Here is a 17493-nt window from a genome sequence, read left to right as displayed (position 1 = left end):
TCCCATGGAGGAACTGCATCTTTAACAGGAGGCCTCAAGAGGAAAGTGCCTTTTAAGAAGGTCTTGCATAATTTGGAAGAGGCCAAGGGACCGAGATCACTTCCCACATGATAGTGGGAGATTGCGGCTAACTGGACTTTGACCGTAGAGGAGCTAGCACCCTGGTCGAATAAGATTGACAAAAATTCTAGCACTGCTGGTAACGGAGCTGTAAAGGGGTCTAAGTTTCTGTGCTCCGCCCAAATTGAAAAGCGTTTCCATTTGCTATTATAAACCTTTCTCGTAGAAGGCTTGTGAGCGGCTACTAGAATAGCCTTAACAGAGGACGAGATACCGGGAGTCCTAGCTATTACTGGAACTGGATCAACCAAGCTGTAAGCTTGAGGTTGTCCAGGCTCGGGGTTGTTAATCCTAGTGGGTGAGAGATCAGATCCGGAGTGAGATCTAGAATCCATGGGGGATTCACTAGATGAAACCATAGACACGGGAACCACGCTTGACGAGGCCAGAATGGGGCTATAAGGATCACTCTGCTCCCCAACCGACGGGCTTTCTGCAAGAATTTTAGCATTAGGGGAAGAGGTGGATAAGCATAAAGTAGACCGGGTGGCCAAACTTGCACCAGAGCGTCTCTGGGGAATTCCCCCAGTGGGGGAATTAGAGCGAAGTAGTCGGTGCACTTTGCGTTCGAAGGAGACGCGAAGAGATCGCAGCAAGGTTGACCCCACTTGAGGAAGATTTGCTTCACTACTCTCGGGTTCAGAGACCACTCATACAGTGAAAGGATGGTTCGACACAGTCTGTCTGCCAAGATGTTCGACCGGCCCGGAATGTGCGTTGCTATGAGAAAGCGGTTGGTGGAGATCACCCATTCCCAAACTCTCATGGCTTCTCGACAAAGTGGGTAGGATCTTGTTCCCCCTTGCTTGTTGATATACCAGACTACTGACATGTTGCCTGTCTGAATTGCAATTGTCCCCAAGGGAAGAAGGGCTTGGAGTGCTTGCAACGCCAAAAGCACCGCTCTCATCTCTAGGACATTGATATGCAACAAGGTCTCTGAATGGGTCCACATGCCTTGGATGGTTCTACCCATACAGTGCCTCCCCACCCGAGGCAAGAAGCGTCCGTGGTCACCGTGGTAAGAGAAGGGGACATAGAGAAAGGGCGCCCTTTCTGGAGGTCTGGGGACTGGAGCCACCAGAATAGGGCTTTCCTGCAAACCCTGCTGAGGGGAATGGGTGAACTCAGTGGATGTTGCAGGATGGACCATTGAACCTGCAAGGTCCATTGTAGTACCCTCATGTTCAAGTGCGCTAAGGGTAGCAGGCTGACTGTTGCCGCCATGGAACCTAGAGCCCTCAGGACCAATTCTGCTGGAGGAGCCGGGGAGTGTAGAAGGGCCAGCACGTGGAGCTTTAGTGTTCGAAGCCGGTCCGGAGTTAAGAAGACTTGCAAAAAGTTTGTGTTTAATCTGGCCCCAATGAAGTTCAAGATCTGGGTTGGTTGAAGAGAAGATTTTTTGATATTGCTTGTGATTCCCAGTCGGGAGGCCAAGTGGAGGAAGAAATCTCTGGCTGAACACAGTAGATACCTGGTGGGGATGGTCAGGAGCCAGTCCAGGTACGGAAAGACCTGTATTTCCTGGAGTCTCAGGTGGGCCGCTACAACTGCCAAGACTTTGGTGAACACCCTGGGGGCTGTGGTGAGACCAAAGGGAAGGACCCTGAACTGGTAGTGGCTGGCTCCTAACCGGAAGCGGAGAAACCTTCTGGATCGCCTGTCCATCAAAATGTGGCAGTACGCATCCTTGAGGTCTATAGAGCACATCCAGTCATTCTCCTGCAGGAGTGGGAAAATGGATTGAATGGTAACCATCCGGAACTTTTCTTTGGCCACTGACAGGTTTAGAAAGGACAGGTCAAGGATTGGTCTTAAGTCCCTCGTCTTTTTTGGCATCAAGAAGAACCTGGAGTAGAAGCCTGATCTGGATTGGTGTGGGGGGACGTGCTGGATTGCTCTTTTTTCTAGCAGCTGGAGTATTTCTGCAGCTGCTGCCCCCCTTTGATTGGGTGGAACATCGAGGAGGTTCCGGGGTTTGGGAGGGAGACTGAGAAAGGGCATCTTGTAACCTCTGGATATGATTTGAAGCACCCAGCACTCAAGCTGCTTGCTTGGCCGGCGGGGCTGAGGAGGAAGACTCGGCCCGCCGCTTATGGTGCTTCTCTTTTCTCCTCTCCCTCCTGGCTTCCCTCTCCTCCTGGCCTGAGGTGGGAGGGTGAGTCCTGGCCAGGGAGCAGGGATGGAAGGTGGCACTACCGCGGCAGGTGTCACGGAGGGAGAGGAGGACGAAGTCGAGTCCGGGGGCAAAAGTCCCGCCAGAATCAACTTTGACCTCCTGTCCCTCAAAGCCCTGGGGTTGAAGGCTGCACAAATGGTGCAGCCTGAGTACAGGTGGTCAACCCCAAGGCAGATAACACACCGAGTGTGGCCATCCATTAGGGACAGCTTATGGCCACACTCGGTGCATTTAGAAAAGAAGGCTTTAGGGGCCTCAGACATGACTAGGGACAAAATTACACTAGGCCCAAAGACAGACATGCCTTCACACACATGCGGGGGGGGGGGGGGGGTCGGGGGAGGTAATTTAACTAAAATTAACTACAAAAACAGTTAACAACTGGAAACTAACTACGGAGCAACACACACACAAATATTTACTGCTATAATAGAAAAAGAAAAGGATTTTTCTCACAAAAACGATCTACTCCCACACCTGGAACTCGTTCAGAGCTGCTGAGTGAACCGTGGCAAACGAGTTCTGAGGTTAGGAAGGGATAGCAGGGGATTATGGGCAAGGGGGAGGAGCTTGGAGCTCGGATCTTAGCTGTTTGAAGCTGCCGGCTCGGATCCGATATGGATCCGAGACCCACAGGTTGATGGACAAATTAAGTTAACTACTTCAGATCTATACATTTCTTGGCATTGAGCATGAGCCCATGGCTCTGGCACCAAGTATATTTTTCTGTAAGGCCCTTTTGTAGAATATCCACATCATTTGGGAATTCAATAATAGCTCCCAGTTTGCAGTCATCTGCGAAATATGTTAGCCAGAGCCCCTTAGCGTTGGCCTGTACTTCAGAGAAGTAGATGCCAAACAAGAGCGGTCCCAGGACTGAACCCTGAGGTACTCCACTTGTCACTTGTCTGGAGCTGGATTTGGAGTAATGGTATTACATCACTGCATGTCAGGAGCTGGGACTGCGAAAAGGGCATACAAATAAAAAAATCTTCAAGGCCGTGAGAATGACACTACACTGGGACACCTTAATATTCTCTCAGGCAATGTAAGGATTTCGGATTAAGCTCTGTGGGTTGGTTGCAGTCAGGAGTGACTCCCTACATTTCAGATTGAGAAAAGATAACAGTGGCAGCTGATAGTCTACTCCACAGAGGCCAAAAATGGGGGAGCAAAATTCCAAGTCTGAGTTTTCTATTTCAGACACTACATTGATCTGGCATAATCTCAAAAATGTAATATTAGCAGCTAACTCCTTTGGTGAACAAACTCCTTTTGGTGATTGCAGTGTCCAAGGGGAAAGGTAAATGAATTAAGTGAAATGGTAATTGAAAAAGACGAGTAATGTCATTAAACTGTACTGTCAGGAAAAAAATCACTAGTTAGTACTGGTCGAGTTAAAGACTTAGCTGTGAAATTTTTTCTTCAACCTAACAGTCTGGTAATAAATCTAAGATTAAAATTCTAAGAGTTCTGGTTAAAGAGAAATAAAGTAGGCCAGTAACTGTCACAGTTAATGCAAGTCATAGTCGGATGGTAAATTCCAACAATCATCAGAAAACATTTGTGTTTAGATGCGGGAAGGGCATCCATCAGTGTGTCAACCCATTTATTGTATTTTACAACATAAGCAAATAAGATCAGTGAAGCCCTTCTTTATTCACAACCAATAACAGTAGAATTAAGAAAAAACAGAAATATATAGTGCAGATAGCAGTACTTGATACTACATAGTTAAAAAAAACATACAATTAACACAGTTATGTTCAGCTAAAAGACAGCAACTACTCTTATTCCATGTACAAACCTATTTGATGAATCATGGTTTATGTTAGAAAATGAGTAGCATCTCCATTGTATTTATATTCTATTTTAATGACAAGTAGTGCTCTAGATTGCATAGAAAAAAAAGAAGTTATGTATTCACCATAACGTTCCATGTTGGTAGTCCATCTCACCCTTCATTTTTACATATGGGTTCAGAGCCGATCCTTGCCTCCGACTCGGCCGATTTACAAGCTAGAAGACTTCTGGCTGGCTCGTGGCTAAGCAGGTATCCCATAGTGCACCAGTACAAACCCCAGATCTTGATTGCTGCTCACTAGAAAAAAAAAACATAACAGACAAACCAATACTAAAGGGTCTCCAACCAAAGATAACCAAATTATTATTATTATTATTATCTCCAGATCTTCCAGGATGGGGGCAGGAGGGTGGGTTGGTAAAAATGAAGGGTAAGATGGACTACCAACATGGAACGTTATGGTGAGTACATAACTTCTTTATGTTGTGTAGTCCAATCTCACCTTCATTTTTACATATGGGACAGCGTCCCTAGTGCCTTATTCTTGGGTGGCTCACTGGAAAATACTCCTAAGCACCATGGAGCCAAAGGATGCTCTACCCCTGGAAGCTAAATCCAATTTGTAATGTGTAATAAAAGTGTGAGGGGTAGCCCATGTAGCTGCTGCAGAAATATTATCAAGTGGAACCCTGGCTTGAAAGGCTGCAGAGGTAGACAGCGACCTGGTAAAATGAGCCTTGATCCTGCAGGGTAAAGGTCTGCTCTCCGAACTGTAGATAAAGGCTATGCAACTGGAAATCCAGTTAGACAGTGTAACTTTAGAAACTGGTAAGCCGAATCTAGAGTCAGAAAAGGAAATTAATAGTTGATCTGATTTCCTAAATTCCTTGGTCTGCTGTAAATAAAAACGTAGTTGTCTATGAACATCCAGCTGATGAAAACGTTACTCAGCTGCATTACAGTGATTAGGGAAGAAAACTGGGAGTTATATGGATTGATTTAAGGTAGCAGGGGAAAAAACTTTGGGGACAAAGGAGGGATTAGTACGCAGTGACACCCTGTCTTTGTGAAAGATCAGATAAGGTGGCTTAACAGACAAGGCTTGTAACTCCAGTACCCGTCTAGCTGATGTAATAGCTACCAAAAACAAAGTCTTCTAAGACAAAAATTTCAATGAAGATGAGTGGGAAGATTCAAACGGGAGAGAAGTCAGTTTGGACAACACAAAATTTAAATCCCTAGAAGCCACAGGTTCTTGCAGCCGTGGTCTCAATAGAGTGGCTCCTTTCATAAAGGTCTTGCATAGCTTATGAGACATTAAATTGGTATCCGGAAACCCTAAGTGAAAATGAGAAATTGCCCCCAATTGGACTCTGATAGTGGCAGCGGCAGATCCTTGCTGAAAAAGCTCAGAGAGAAATTCCAAAATCACAGGGATAGAAGCAGTGTAGGGATCTACATTCATTTTCTGTGCCCAAATAGAAAATCTTTTCCATTTACTGCCATACAGCCTCCTAGCTGAAGGTTTATGGGAGGACATAAGAATTTGTGATACTGAGGATGATGCATCATGAAGCCTGACTAGGGATGGAACTGGAGCAGCCACGTTGTCAATTTGAGGGTGTGGATTGAGGGATGTAACGAACCTGACATGTGAGTCAACAGATCTGGAGATGGGTCCAGGATCCAAGGATCATTCAGGAGAAGAGGCTAGGGGAAGGGGAACCAGACCTGACGAGACCAGTAAGGAGCAATGAGGATCAACTTGCTTCCCAGCCAACTGGCTTTCTGAATTACTTTAGAAATGAGAGGAAATGGAGGAAAGGCATACAGAAGTCCCATGGGCCAATCGTGAGTCAGAGCGTCTCTGGGTGTCTCCCCCGGAGGGGAAATGAGGGAAAAATAGCTGCTGCATTTGGTATTGACTGGACTGGCAAAAAGGTCGCAGCAAAGCTGTCCCCATTTTCGGAAAATCTTTTCCGCTGTTTCCCGTTTCAGAGACAACTCGTGAGGCAGTAGAATCGCCCGGCTGAACTTGTCGGCTATCACGTTGTCGTCCCTGGAACGTGCGTTGCAACCAGAAAGCTCTGGGAAGAAATCGCCCATTCCCAAACTCGCATGGCCTCTTGACAGAGTGGGTAAGCTCTGATACCACCCTGTTTGTTGACATACCAAACTATTGACATGCTGTCTGATTGTATCGTAATAGTCCCTAGAGGAAGAAGGTATTGAAGTTCTTGCAACGCCAGGATCACCGCCCTTATCTCCAGAACATTGATATGTAGGTGAGCCTCGTGTTCTTGCCATGTGCCTTGGACAGTCCTGCTAAGATAATGCACCCCCCACCCGATCTGGGAGGCAACGGGTTGGGCAGGAACAAAGGGGGCGCCCGTGATCTACTGGTTGGGAGCTATCCACCAAAGAAGGTCCTTCTTGCAAGATTCCGTCAGCAGGATAGGATGACTCAGAGGGAGATAATGGAAGGACCATTGGGGAGACAGAAGCCACTGCAGAATTCTCATGTGCAACATGGCTAATGGTACTAACAGAATGGTGGAAGCCATAGTCCCGAGGAGCTGAAGAACCCACTTCGCTTTGACCTTCCGCAAAGGGAGAAAACACTGAATTTGAGAGATTATGTTTTGTGCCCTTTCGGCAGGGAGACGAACTGTCATGTTCACTGTGTCTACCTCTGTGCCTATAAAAAATTCACAGATTGAGAGGGCAATAATGAAGATTTTTCCCAATTTATGGAGATCCCTAACTGAGCACAAAGTTGAATAGTGGCGTCCCTGTTTTGGAGGAGTAGATGTCTGGTGGGGGCGGACAGCAGCCAGTCATCCAAATACGGAAACACATGGAATCCCCGACGTCTCAGGTGAGCTGTCACTACTGCCACACATTTGATGAACACCCCAGGGGCTGTGGAGAGACCAAAGGGCAGAGCACAAAACTGATAGTGACTGGCTCCCAGCCGGAACTGCAGATGACTCCTGGACACCTTGTCCATTTTTATATGGTAGTAGGCTTCTTGGAGATCTAGAGAGCACATCCAATAGTCTTTCCCTAACAATGGGAGTATCGACTGCAGTGTTACCATCCGAAACTTGTCCTTCTTCACGGATTTGTTTAATCTGCTGAGGTCCAATATTGGCCTCCAATCTCCGGTTCATTTTGGTACTAAAAAGAAAGTACAGTTTTGTACCTACCATAAATGTAGATGTCCGATAGATATGCAACTGCAGTCATAACATATGGGTTGTCCTGCCTCAGGCAGCCCTCGGTCGGCCGGATTCCAAAGTCTGGGTCCAGCGTCGGCTGGTGTCGCCTCCTCTCCGACGTCAGAACGGCTGGAGTATAAAGGCATCGGGCGACGCCATCTTCTTCAGTGTTTCTTGCCCCAGATGCCAGGTGCCCTCCTAGGAAGGCTAAATTTGGTGAATGGACAAACAATTCCAGACATGCACAACAGTAATAAACAGATACACCATAGGAGATACCCCTAGCTAATAGGAATAGGGGAGTGGACCCATAAGGAAGGTTGCAGAGGGGTAAGAGGGTGGGAAAATCCGACTGCAGTTGCATATCTATCGGACATCTACATTTATGGTAGGTACAAAACTGTACTATGTCCTTCAAGAATGCAACTGCAGTCATAACATATGGGTTGAATACCATAGCCAAGCTGGGGGTGGTTGGAACTAAGAAAGTGATGGTGTAGCTAAAATGCCCTGCAGGACTGCCGAAGCAAAGCCTGCTCGGGATCTGTAGTATAAAGGCAGGTTGTAGTGCTTGGTAAATGTATGCACGGAGCTCCATGTAGCAGCCTCTAGAATGTCCTTTGTAGCTACTCCTCTTAGGAAAGCTGTGGATGTGGCTATAGCTCTGGTGGAGTGTGGCCTAATATTGGCTGGCACACTTTTTCCATGAAAAGAATAGCAGAATCTGATGCAGCATCCAATCCATTTGGAAATTGTTTGTTTGGAGATTGCTTTTCCTTGTACTCCAGCAGCATAGGCTACAAGTAGTTGGTCAGACTTTCTGGTGGCCTTAGTTCTGTCCAAGTAGTAGTGTAGTTGTCTGTGTATGTCCAAAGTATGCAGCAGTGCTTTCCCCCTGTTTTGAGGATTGGGGAAGAAAGTAGGCAGGTGAATGGCTTGATTTAGAGACACCCTGGAAATTACTTTTGGCATGAATGAAGGATTGGTTCTTAGAGAGACTCTGTCCTGATGAAAAATGAGAAAAGGAGGTACTGCCATGAGTGCCTGTATCTCCGAGACTCTTCTTGCTGATGTGATTGCCAATAGGAAAACCGTTTTCCATGAGAGAAATTGCATTTCTGAAGTTGATGCTGGTTCAAAGGGAGGTAGAGTTAATTTTTCCAGGACGAAATTGAGGTCCCATGCAGGTACTGGCGGTTTCCTGGGAGGTTTGATATTCTTTATCCCTCTTAGGAACTGTCTTAGCAAAGGATGCGAAAAGACAGGTGGATCACAATTGTATTTTGCTGAGATTGCTGAGGCATGAATCTTCATGGAGGAATATGAGAGACCAGTATGAAACATTTCTGCCAAGTATTCCAATATCTGAGGTATACTCAATACTGTTGTATCCTGACCCCTTTTAGCATTCCAGATGATGAATCTCTTCCACTTGGCTGAATAGGTTTTTCTGGTGGAAGGTCTGCGTGCTTCCAGTAAGATCTCTTGAACTTTTTTGGAAAGAGAGATATCGGCAGGAGTTATGGTACCCTCCAGGCTGTCTGATGCAATGATTTCAGGTTTTGATGAACAGTCCTGTAATTGTGTTGTGTCAGAAGCAGAGGCCACAGTTTGGTCCGAGTTATGCTCAACAGCAATGGGTACCAGTGCTGCCTTGGCCAGTCTGGAGCTATCAAAATGCCTGTTGGTTGTTCTGCTTTGATCTTTAGTATCACCTTGGTCAGCAGTGGCAGAGGAGGGAATGCATAAATTGCTAGGGAATTCCAGCTGAAGGAGAGAATATCCGTTTTCCAGGCTACAGGATGGTGGGTCCTTGTACAGAACTTTTCCAGGTGATGATTCATGTGAGAAGCAAAGAGATCTATGTCCGGTCTTCCCCATGTCCTTGTTATTTGTGAGAAAATGTGAGGATGCAGCATCCATTCGTGTGGATCCAAGAAATTTCTGCTCAGCTTGTCCACCAGTACATTGTCCTTGCCTGGCACAAACTAGGATTGCAGGTGTATCTTCAGACTTAGGGATTTTTCCCAGAGAATCATTGTTAGTCTGCAGAGGGGATAAGAATGAGTGCCTCCCTGCTTATTTATATACCACATAACCGTGGTGTTGTCTGTCCTTATTAGCAAATGTCCTGGTTGAAGTGATTTTTCGAAAGACTCGATTGCATGTATCACTGCCAACATCTCTCTTTGGTTTATGTGCAGATGCCTTTCCCTTGGTGTCCATTGACCTTGAATGCATCTGCCCTCCACGTGCGCCCCCCATCCCTGGTCTGAGGCGTCTGTTGTAATCATTTGGCCTGCTTGAAGTTTGTTGAAAGACATGCCTTTGTTTAACTGACTTGTTTGAGCCCACCACAAAAATTCTCTTTGTAGACATGGAATGAGTGGGATTACGTCCTCTAGGCTTTGGCTGTGTTGGGACCACAAACTTTTTAAGTACCATTGCAGCTTTCTCATATGAAGTCTTGCCAAAGGTATCAGAAGAATGCAAGATGCCATGAACGCCAGGGCCTGCAGGATTTTCCTTGCAGTCAGCTGGGAGAGCTTTGCTAGGCTTTTTAAGTACTCTGGTAACTGCTGTTGTTTTTCCTCCGTGAGATAAGCCATCTGTGTGTTTGTGTCCAGTTTGGCTCCTAGGAAAGTAATCTGTTGGGATGGCAGAAGTATTGATTTCTGAATGTTGACTGTGTATCCCAAGGCCTGTAGTAATTGAATGACATAGTCTAGGTTTGCTATTAAGGTTTGTTTGTTGTCTGCTTGTATGAGGCAGTCGTCCAGGTAGGGGTATATTTGAATCCCCTGGAGTCTGCAGTGTGCCACTACTGATGCCAGGCATTTCGTGAACACTCTGGGCGCAGTAGATAAGCCAAACGTCAATGCTGAGAATTGATAATGCTCTGTCTCTGCAAGAAATCTGAGGTATCTTCTACAGCTTTGTCTGATTGGGACATGCAGGTATGCCTCCTTGAGGTCCAGAGTGACCAGCCAAGACCCCTTGCCCAGCATGGGAAGGAGTTGCTGCAACATCAGCATTTTGAACTTTGGCACAATGAGATAAGTGTTTAGAGTAGACAAGTCCAGTATAGGCCTCCATTTGTTTTCCTTTCTTGGAACAAGGAACAGTCTTGAATAAAATCCCTGGCCTTGTTCCTGTGGAGGGACGTTTTCTATTGCTTTTATATTTAACAGCTTTGAAACTTGAATGAGTGCCTCTGCCCTTTGATGAAGTGGCAGGTTTGGCATGCCTTGCCTTACTGGTAAAGTATGGAAGCGGAATTTGTAACCTTTGTCTATTAAATCCAGAATCCATTTGTCCTTGGTTAAGATATGCCAGTTTTTTGAGAATAAGGATAATTTTCCGCCCAAAGGTGCTTCTCTTTGAGCCTTTGTAGGCGGTATGAAAGTCAAGTCATTGTGGTTGTCCTTGTGGTGCAGCTGGACTGCCTGCGCCACTTCTTTGATTTGTTGGTTGCCATTGGCGGCCCCTGTAGGAGCCTCAGTATTGCCCTCTACCTCGGGCACGCCTGTTTTTTCCCCTTTGAAATTTGTCAGTTTCTGGAAAGGACCAATTCTTTAAAGGCCAATTCCTGCTGAACCTGGGTGGTTGAACCTGGAGGAAATCTTTGACTGTCTGTACTGATTTTGCTTTTTCCTCAATGGACTTCAACACATCTTGTGCATTAGCACCAAAAAACTTCTGTTTTTCCAGAGGTGCATCAAGTAAATTTACTTTAACATGGTCTGGCAGTGGCTGTTCTTTTAACCAAGCATGTCTACGTATAACAGCCCCAGTCATAGCTGCCCTACATGAAGCCTCCAATGCATCATAACCACACTGAAGAAAATGATTGCTAACCTGCTGAGTGTTATGTACTAGATCCTGCAATGCCTTTCTATCAATAGGCTCAGGAGAGGCTAGCTTTTTCTGTAAATCATCCAGTAAAAAATCCTGGTACTGAAACATATGAAAAAGGCAGTTAAGTGACCTCATGGCCAGGGTGGTAGAGGTATAAACTTTTTTACCCCATCTCTCCAGGGACCTAGCTTCCCTATCCGCTGGCAGTGGATTCTTGGCTGTGGAAGTAGCTACTCCCTTGGGGCCCTGTGAAATATCAGCAAAATAGCCTATGAAATAGTTTCCAAATCCACAGAATGGGCCTTAAAGAGATGATTGCGGGTGTCAGGGACCCTATAATATCTGTCTGGCTTGACAGGAGCAGGAGGGAGAGAATCAGGGTTGGCACTGGAGTCGGAGAAAACATCATCCAGGACATCCATAACTGGAGGGATATCTAAAGGTCTGTGCTGGGGTAGCTTGAGGAAGGTATGTAGTCTTTTTCTGGAATCAGAGAATTCCTGACCCTGCCATTTAAAATGCTCCCTCATAGAGTGTAGGACTTCACCGAAGGAAAAATCCTCTGGAGGAGAGGCAGAGGGAATTGATTCCTCAGCATCAGAGTCCTCATAGGCCTGGAAGGATTCTTCTTGGGTATCTGACTGCTCGGAATCCCCAGAGGCTTCATCTGAAGAGAGGTTGTCTGCCTGCTCAGGTCTGGGCCTTTTCTCTGCAGGCGGCTGAGAACCTCTGTCTGGATGAGGGTGAGACCCCCTGATAAGAGAAATAAGATCTGCAGCAAGAGACATGATCTGTTTATCAGAAGAAGGGGCCTGGGCAGTAGGTTTAGGATGGGCCTTGGCCTGGCTGGCGGCCCTAGCACGTGCAAAGGCCTTGATCGACATGGATACAGGAGGCCTAGCTGCCCCACGTGCAGGAGTAACCTTGTCCACAGGAATGGTGTCGGGTAGATCCAGAACTTCGGTTTCTGGAGGAAAATCAACAACCGGCACCTGTGTAGACTCCGAGACCGAAGGACGTATTAACGCTGTGTCGTCGGCCTGGAGCGGTAGAATTACCGCTTCCGAAGGGACCGAAGCACTCGCGGAGGGTTTAGGAGGAGTATCGGTGGAGGACGCAGGCCGAGGATGTCGGTCCCGGTCCTTTCGTTTTTTGGTAGATTGAGTTGTCGGTTGTTCCGACGGCATGATATAAGCGAATGATTCACCGAAAAAGTCTTCGGCAAATTCTGCCCAGCGCCTGAGAGTGCGCTTATTAAAGCAAGCACAGGCAGCACAGGCCGAGACGTCATGGTCTGGGCCCAGGCAATAAGAATGGAAGTCCTTATGAGGTATTTGTTTACCACAAGACAAACAATTATTAACTTTCTCAATTTGTTCTGACATCGGCTGAGGCAAGAAAAAATGTGCCCCAACGGGGTACTTAGCTTTTAGATGACTTCGGTACTGAAAACACAGGAGCTGACCGACCGGCACTTGCGAACTGCTTCTGCTTCAGGCACCGCGCGGCAAGAAAGACTGGGGAAGATGGTGTCGCCCGATGCCTTTATACTCCAGCCGTTCTGACGTCGGAGAGGAGGCGACACCAGCCGACGCCAGACCCAGACTTTGGAATCCGGCCGACTGAGGGCTGCCTGAGGCAGGACAACCCATATGTTATGACTGCAGTTGCATTCTTGAAGGACATCCTGGAGTAAGTTCTGGATCCTATCTGGTCTGCTGGGACAGACTGGATGACTCTTTTTAAGAGCAACTTGTTGATCTCCACAGTTGTCTGATCCCTGTGATTGGGTGGTACCATCTGGGATCTTCTTGGGAACAAACGGTGGAAGGGAAAAGGGTATGATATAGCCTCTGGTAACAACTCTTTGTACCCACTTGTCTTGAGTGATATTTAGCCAGGCTTCTGGATACAAACAAATGCAACCCCTGACCGGCCCCAGAGAAACGCAGTCAGGCCCCACATCAGGAGCGCTGATAAGGCCGTCCCCGAAAGGAATCACGGCCTTGCTGGTATTGCAGACCGCCCCTGCCTCTAGGGCGACGTCTCCCATTTCCTCCTCCTCCTCTGCCTCTGAAGGAGGGTTCACCCTGTGTGTCCGGAAAGACCCTCTGGGACTTTCTGAACCACATTTTACCACCCCTTTGACCTTTGGGGTATGGTCGAGAGGGAACGGTAAAACGTACTCCCACAGCAGAAAGCAGCTTTCCTTCTTGCTCATACCAAGTGAGTGTATCCTTCATCTTAGAACCAAACAATGAGGAACCATCAAATGGGGCGTTGGTGAAAGTAGACTTGAACAGTTCCGCAAAATTACACAAGTGCATCCAGGAGTGGCGCCTCAGGGCAACTCCTGAACCCACTGCTCTACTCGCTCCATCAGCGGTATAGGAGATAAGCCACATGGAGGAGTTAACTATAGAATTTAAGGTGGACAACTGAGCAGAAATCTTGTCAGGAACTCCCTCAGTACACGCACCTTGTATAGAATCTCCTAACTCCTTGAGAAGATCCCCCTGCAGTCTCGTGACGTGAGTGAGATAGATCAAAGAGTAAATGCTGCTGAACTAAAGATACACTTCCCAAATCTGTCTATCTGTCGAGAATCCTTGTTTGGCGGATAAACAGAGGAAGAAGTCTCCGCCAGCTCCTTCTTTGTGGCCGCCGCCAACACCATGGCATCTACAGGAATGCCCTTAGACAAAAACTCTTTACCGGGAGGGGCAGACAGAAACTTATTAGGTCTCCTGCGGACTGGCTCCATGGCATCAGGAGTATCCCACACCTTTCGAATAACTAGAGCCATCAGTTCGTCAAAAGGTGGAGACACCCAAGAGGCAGAAGGTTGAGACCCAAAAGCCTTCAGGTACACCGACTCCTCATCAGACAGGTTGACAGTGGGCCAGTCGCACCTCTGCTTAAGGATCTCCAGGATGTCCACAAAGGAGACATCATCAGAGAACGACTTGGGGGACCCTTCTTACTCCTCGAGGTCAGTGTCTGATGTCAAAGACTCATCCTGGGAGTCAACATGCTTCCTCTTACATAACCTCTTCCGAGGAGGCTCCTCGAAAGGACATTCCGGGGAGGCCTCAAAAGAGTGGGGGCCACCAGCTGATGGCTCCTGAGGCTGAGGGTCTCTGCCGTCTCCGGAGGCTGAGGGTCTCTGCTGTCTCCGGCGAGAGTAGGGGCTGAGAACGAAGTGGGTGCTCTCAGGGGAAGAGTGCTGGTACCACTGGTAGGAGCTGGAGAATGAGACAGCATGCTCCTCATCATCTCAAACGCCGACCTCTCCGGCTCTGAAGACCTCCTCCGCTCTGAAGAGACAAAGGCTGATGTCGGAGCCAGAATCGCTGGCTTTGAGGTAAATGCAGGTTCCAAGCTCACCCTGGCCGACACTCCGAGATGAAGGCTTGGAACCGAAGAAGATCGATTCTAACCCTCCCCATTGGCGCCGGCAGGACAGCTTCGGCACCTGGACAAGATGGACGGCACCAAGCGTGTCGGAGCCGAACCCGGCTCCAAAGCAGTGACAAAGGGAGCTGGAACTGATAGGTCCTCCGGTGGCACCAAGCACTCTGGCTCCGAATGGCCAACATGGCTCGGAGGAGGAATAGCAGACAAGGGCATTGAGTGGCTCCGGAGCTAACTGGGTCGGAGCCAACAATAATTTTGGTAAAGCAGACGACTTCAAGAGTCTCAACACTACCCTCTCCACATCTTCTTCTGAAAGGCTCCTGGAAGACCTAGAAGACATACTAGGGGAACCTGACCTAGGGGGCACTGGAGACTTCAGTAACACGGAAACCGGTAGGGAATCGACAGACCGGCTCCGAATAGCATAATCAACTGCTGATTCAATCGGTTTAGAGGTCGACTCCGAAACACGTGGAACCGACTCTGACACCATAATGGTGCTCTCCTTCAGCTCTGAAGGCTGAGGAGTCGAGGAGGCACATTTTGACTGTTTAGGAGGCAGCTCCGAGACACCAGCCGGTGCCGGAGAAGGCCTTTTTGAAGATTTAGATTTGCCAGACTTGGATGAAGCCGAAGAACTGGATAGAGCTTCCTCAAAGGATGGTTTTAGTGGACCCTTGAGTATAAGCTTGTTCTTTTGCTCCTGTAACATCCTAGGAAAGAAAGCATGGCCGAACAAGCATGCTTCCTGCAAGTGGATGGCCCCTAAACAGTAGACACAGCTACTGTGGCCATCCATTAAAGACATCTTTTGGGAGCATTTCATGCACTTCTTAAAACCTGAAGGTTTGTGCTCCTTACTCTCCTTAGACATTCCACACACACACAACCCAGGAAAGGAAGAAGAAGAAGGGGAGAGGACTAGGTCCTCTAACTAAAACGGGTCTAGCCCGGTGGACAGAAAGCTAGGTCTTCTAATTTAAACAGACCAGAAAGGAGAAAAACTCACATACACAGAAGCTTAATGACTCTATTTAGTAAAAATTTTATAATAATAACTATCGTACTAGGGAAGGAACTCCAACCCTAAGTAATTAACAAGCGGATCCCCGCCAAAAATACAGTCACTGCAGAAACTAAGCTGACTGTCAAAGGAAACCCAATAATGGTCAGAAACAACATTAGGAGCCCCTGTTAACTACCAGCGGAAAACTGCCAAAAACTAACACTCTACCTGAGAGAAAAAAAAACAAAGAGCAATTGCCCTTACTAGGAACTCTAAACTGGCACACAGGATACCAGACTAACAACAAGTTTAAACTAAGATTGCACCAAAAGGGCAAACAACACAACTGCCTAGGATAATAGCAACCCTAACAACACAGTATAAACTCTAATACTATATATGTAAATAGAAAGAATTTGAAACTTAGCCAGAGCCAAGAGAAGCACGACCGAACTCGTTGACGCGGCAAACGAGATCTGGGGTTTCTACTGGTGCACTGAGGGTCTCTGCTGTCTCCGGAGAGAGTAGGGGCTGAGACCGAAGTGGGTCTGCTTAACCACGAGCCAACCAGAAGTCTTCGAGCTTGTAAATCAGCCGAGTCGGAGCCGAGGATTGGTTCCGAACACATATGTAAAAATGAAGGTGAGGTTGGACTATACAAAATAGACTGTTATGATGTCTATATAAAAAAAAAAAAAAAAAAAAATACTTACCTCCTGAAGTTCCTGGATGATAAAGCTTGGGTGGAGTAGGATGCTGGACTTTTATACTGAAATAAGCTTCATATCCATCTGTCGTAAAATGTACTTAGAAAACAAAACAAGAAAGTCAGACCTATGTACGGATATAATTAAAGTTATAAAATTTAGCATTACTTTGAGGACTGAAAGAGCATTTTTCAGAGTCTATGGAAAATTTATGAAGACCTCAAAAATCATGGAGAATTTGAGGGTCTCACTCTAAGATTTATAAAACTAAACATCAATTACAACATATACTTGTAAATAGAAAATCAAAACAATGGCCACAGTCCTTGATATTTAATGCCACTTATGCAGTGCTACAGGCTGGCATATGGAATTCAATTTTGTCCATAAAACAAATTATTTCAGTTTCAAAACTGTTTTAAAAAAAACTGGTTCATGTGGCATTTGCTAGTTCATTTTGCAGAAAGTGGCAGGAAATGGAAAAAAAGTATGAAATGCAACAGATTAAAAAATAACAAACACACACACACACATATATATATATGTGTGTGTGTGTGTGTGTGTGTGTGTGTGTGTGTGTATATATATATATATATATATATATATATCTGGGATCCGTACAGATGCTCGACTGCATCTTTCACCGAATCCAAATTTGGTGAGCATACTTGTGCGAAAGTGCTGTTCACTGAAGCAGCACTTTTGCGTAAGTATGCTTGTTGTTCCAGTCGTACTACGGTGCAGTAAGGGAAAATTCCCTTTTCTCCACTGTAGTGCAACCTCGGAGTGAGAATATTAACATGGGGGGAGCAGGGGGGCTTGCCCCTCCTGCATTCAAGTAGATTTTGTGTGTGTTTTTTTAACATACTTTAACAAAAGTGCTTTTTCGATGAAAGCGCTTTCGTTAAAGTGTGTTTGGTGGTAATGGATTCAGGCTTTTGAACTTTCGTTCAAAAGTCCTAGATCCATATGTATATATATATATATATATATATATATATATATATATATATATATATATATATATATCGATATAAATATAGAATACACATACACATATGCATACATATGTACAGTGGATATAAAAAGTACACAAACCCCTGTTAAAATGCCAGGTTTGTGTGATGTAAAAAAAATGAGATCACAATAAATCATTTCAAAACTTTTCCCACCTTTAATGT

At 46.3% G+C, this 17493-nt stretch overlaps 1 protein-coding gene across 3 annotated transcripts in view; it reads right to left on the bottom strand.

Moving 5' to 3' along the window:
* Positions 1–17493, bottom strand: part of B4GALNT1 (beta-1,4-N-acetyl-galactosaminyltransferase 1) — a 2012712-nt gene that overhangs the window by 808272 nt on the left and 1186947 nt on the right. For all 3 annotated transcript variants that reach the window (XM_044083592.1, XM_044083594.1, XM_044083595.1), the window contains exon 7: positions 16319–16411. In XM_044083592.1, the coding sequence (XP_043939527.1) occupies positions 16319–16411 (93 nt within the window). The remainder of the gene's footprint in view (positions 1–16318; positions 16412–17493) is intronic.

This window comes from Protopterus annectens, chromosome 9.part0 (assembly GCF_019279795.1).
Source record: "Protopterus annectens isolate FY-2018-M chromosome 9.part0, PAN1.0, whole genome shotgun sequence".
Lineage (NCBI taxonomy): Eukaryota > Metazoa > Chordata > Ceratodontiformes > Protopteridae > Protopterus > Protopterus annectens.
This window is presented reverse-complemented; position numbering and strand designations above follow the sequence as displayed.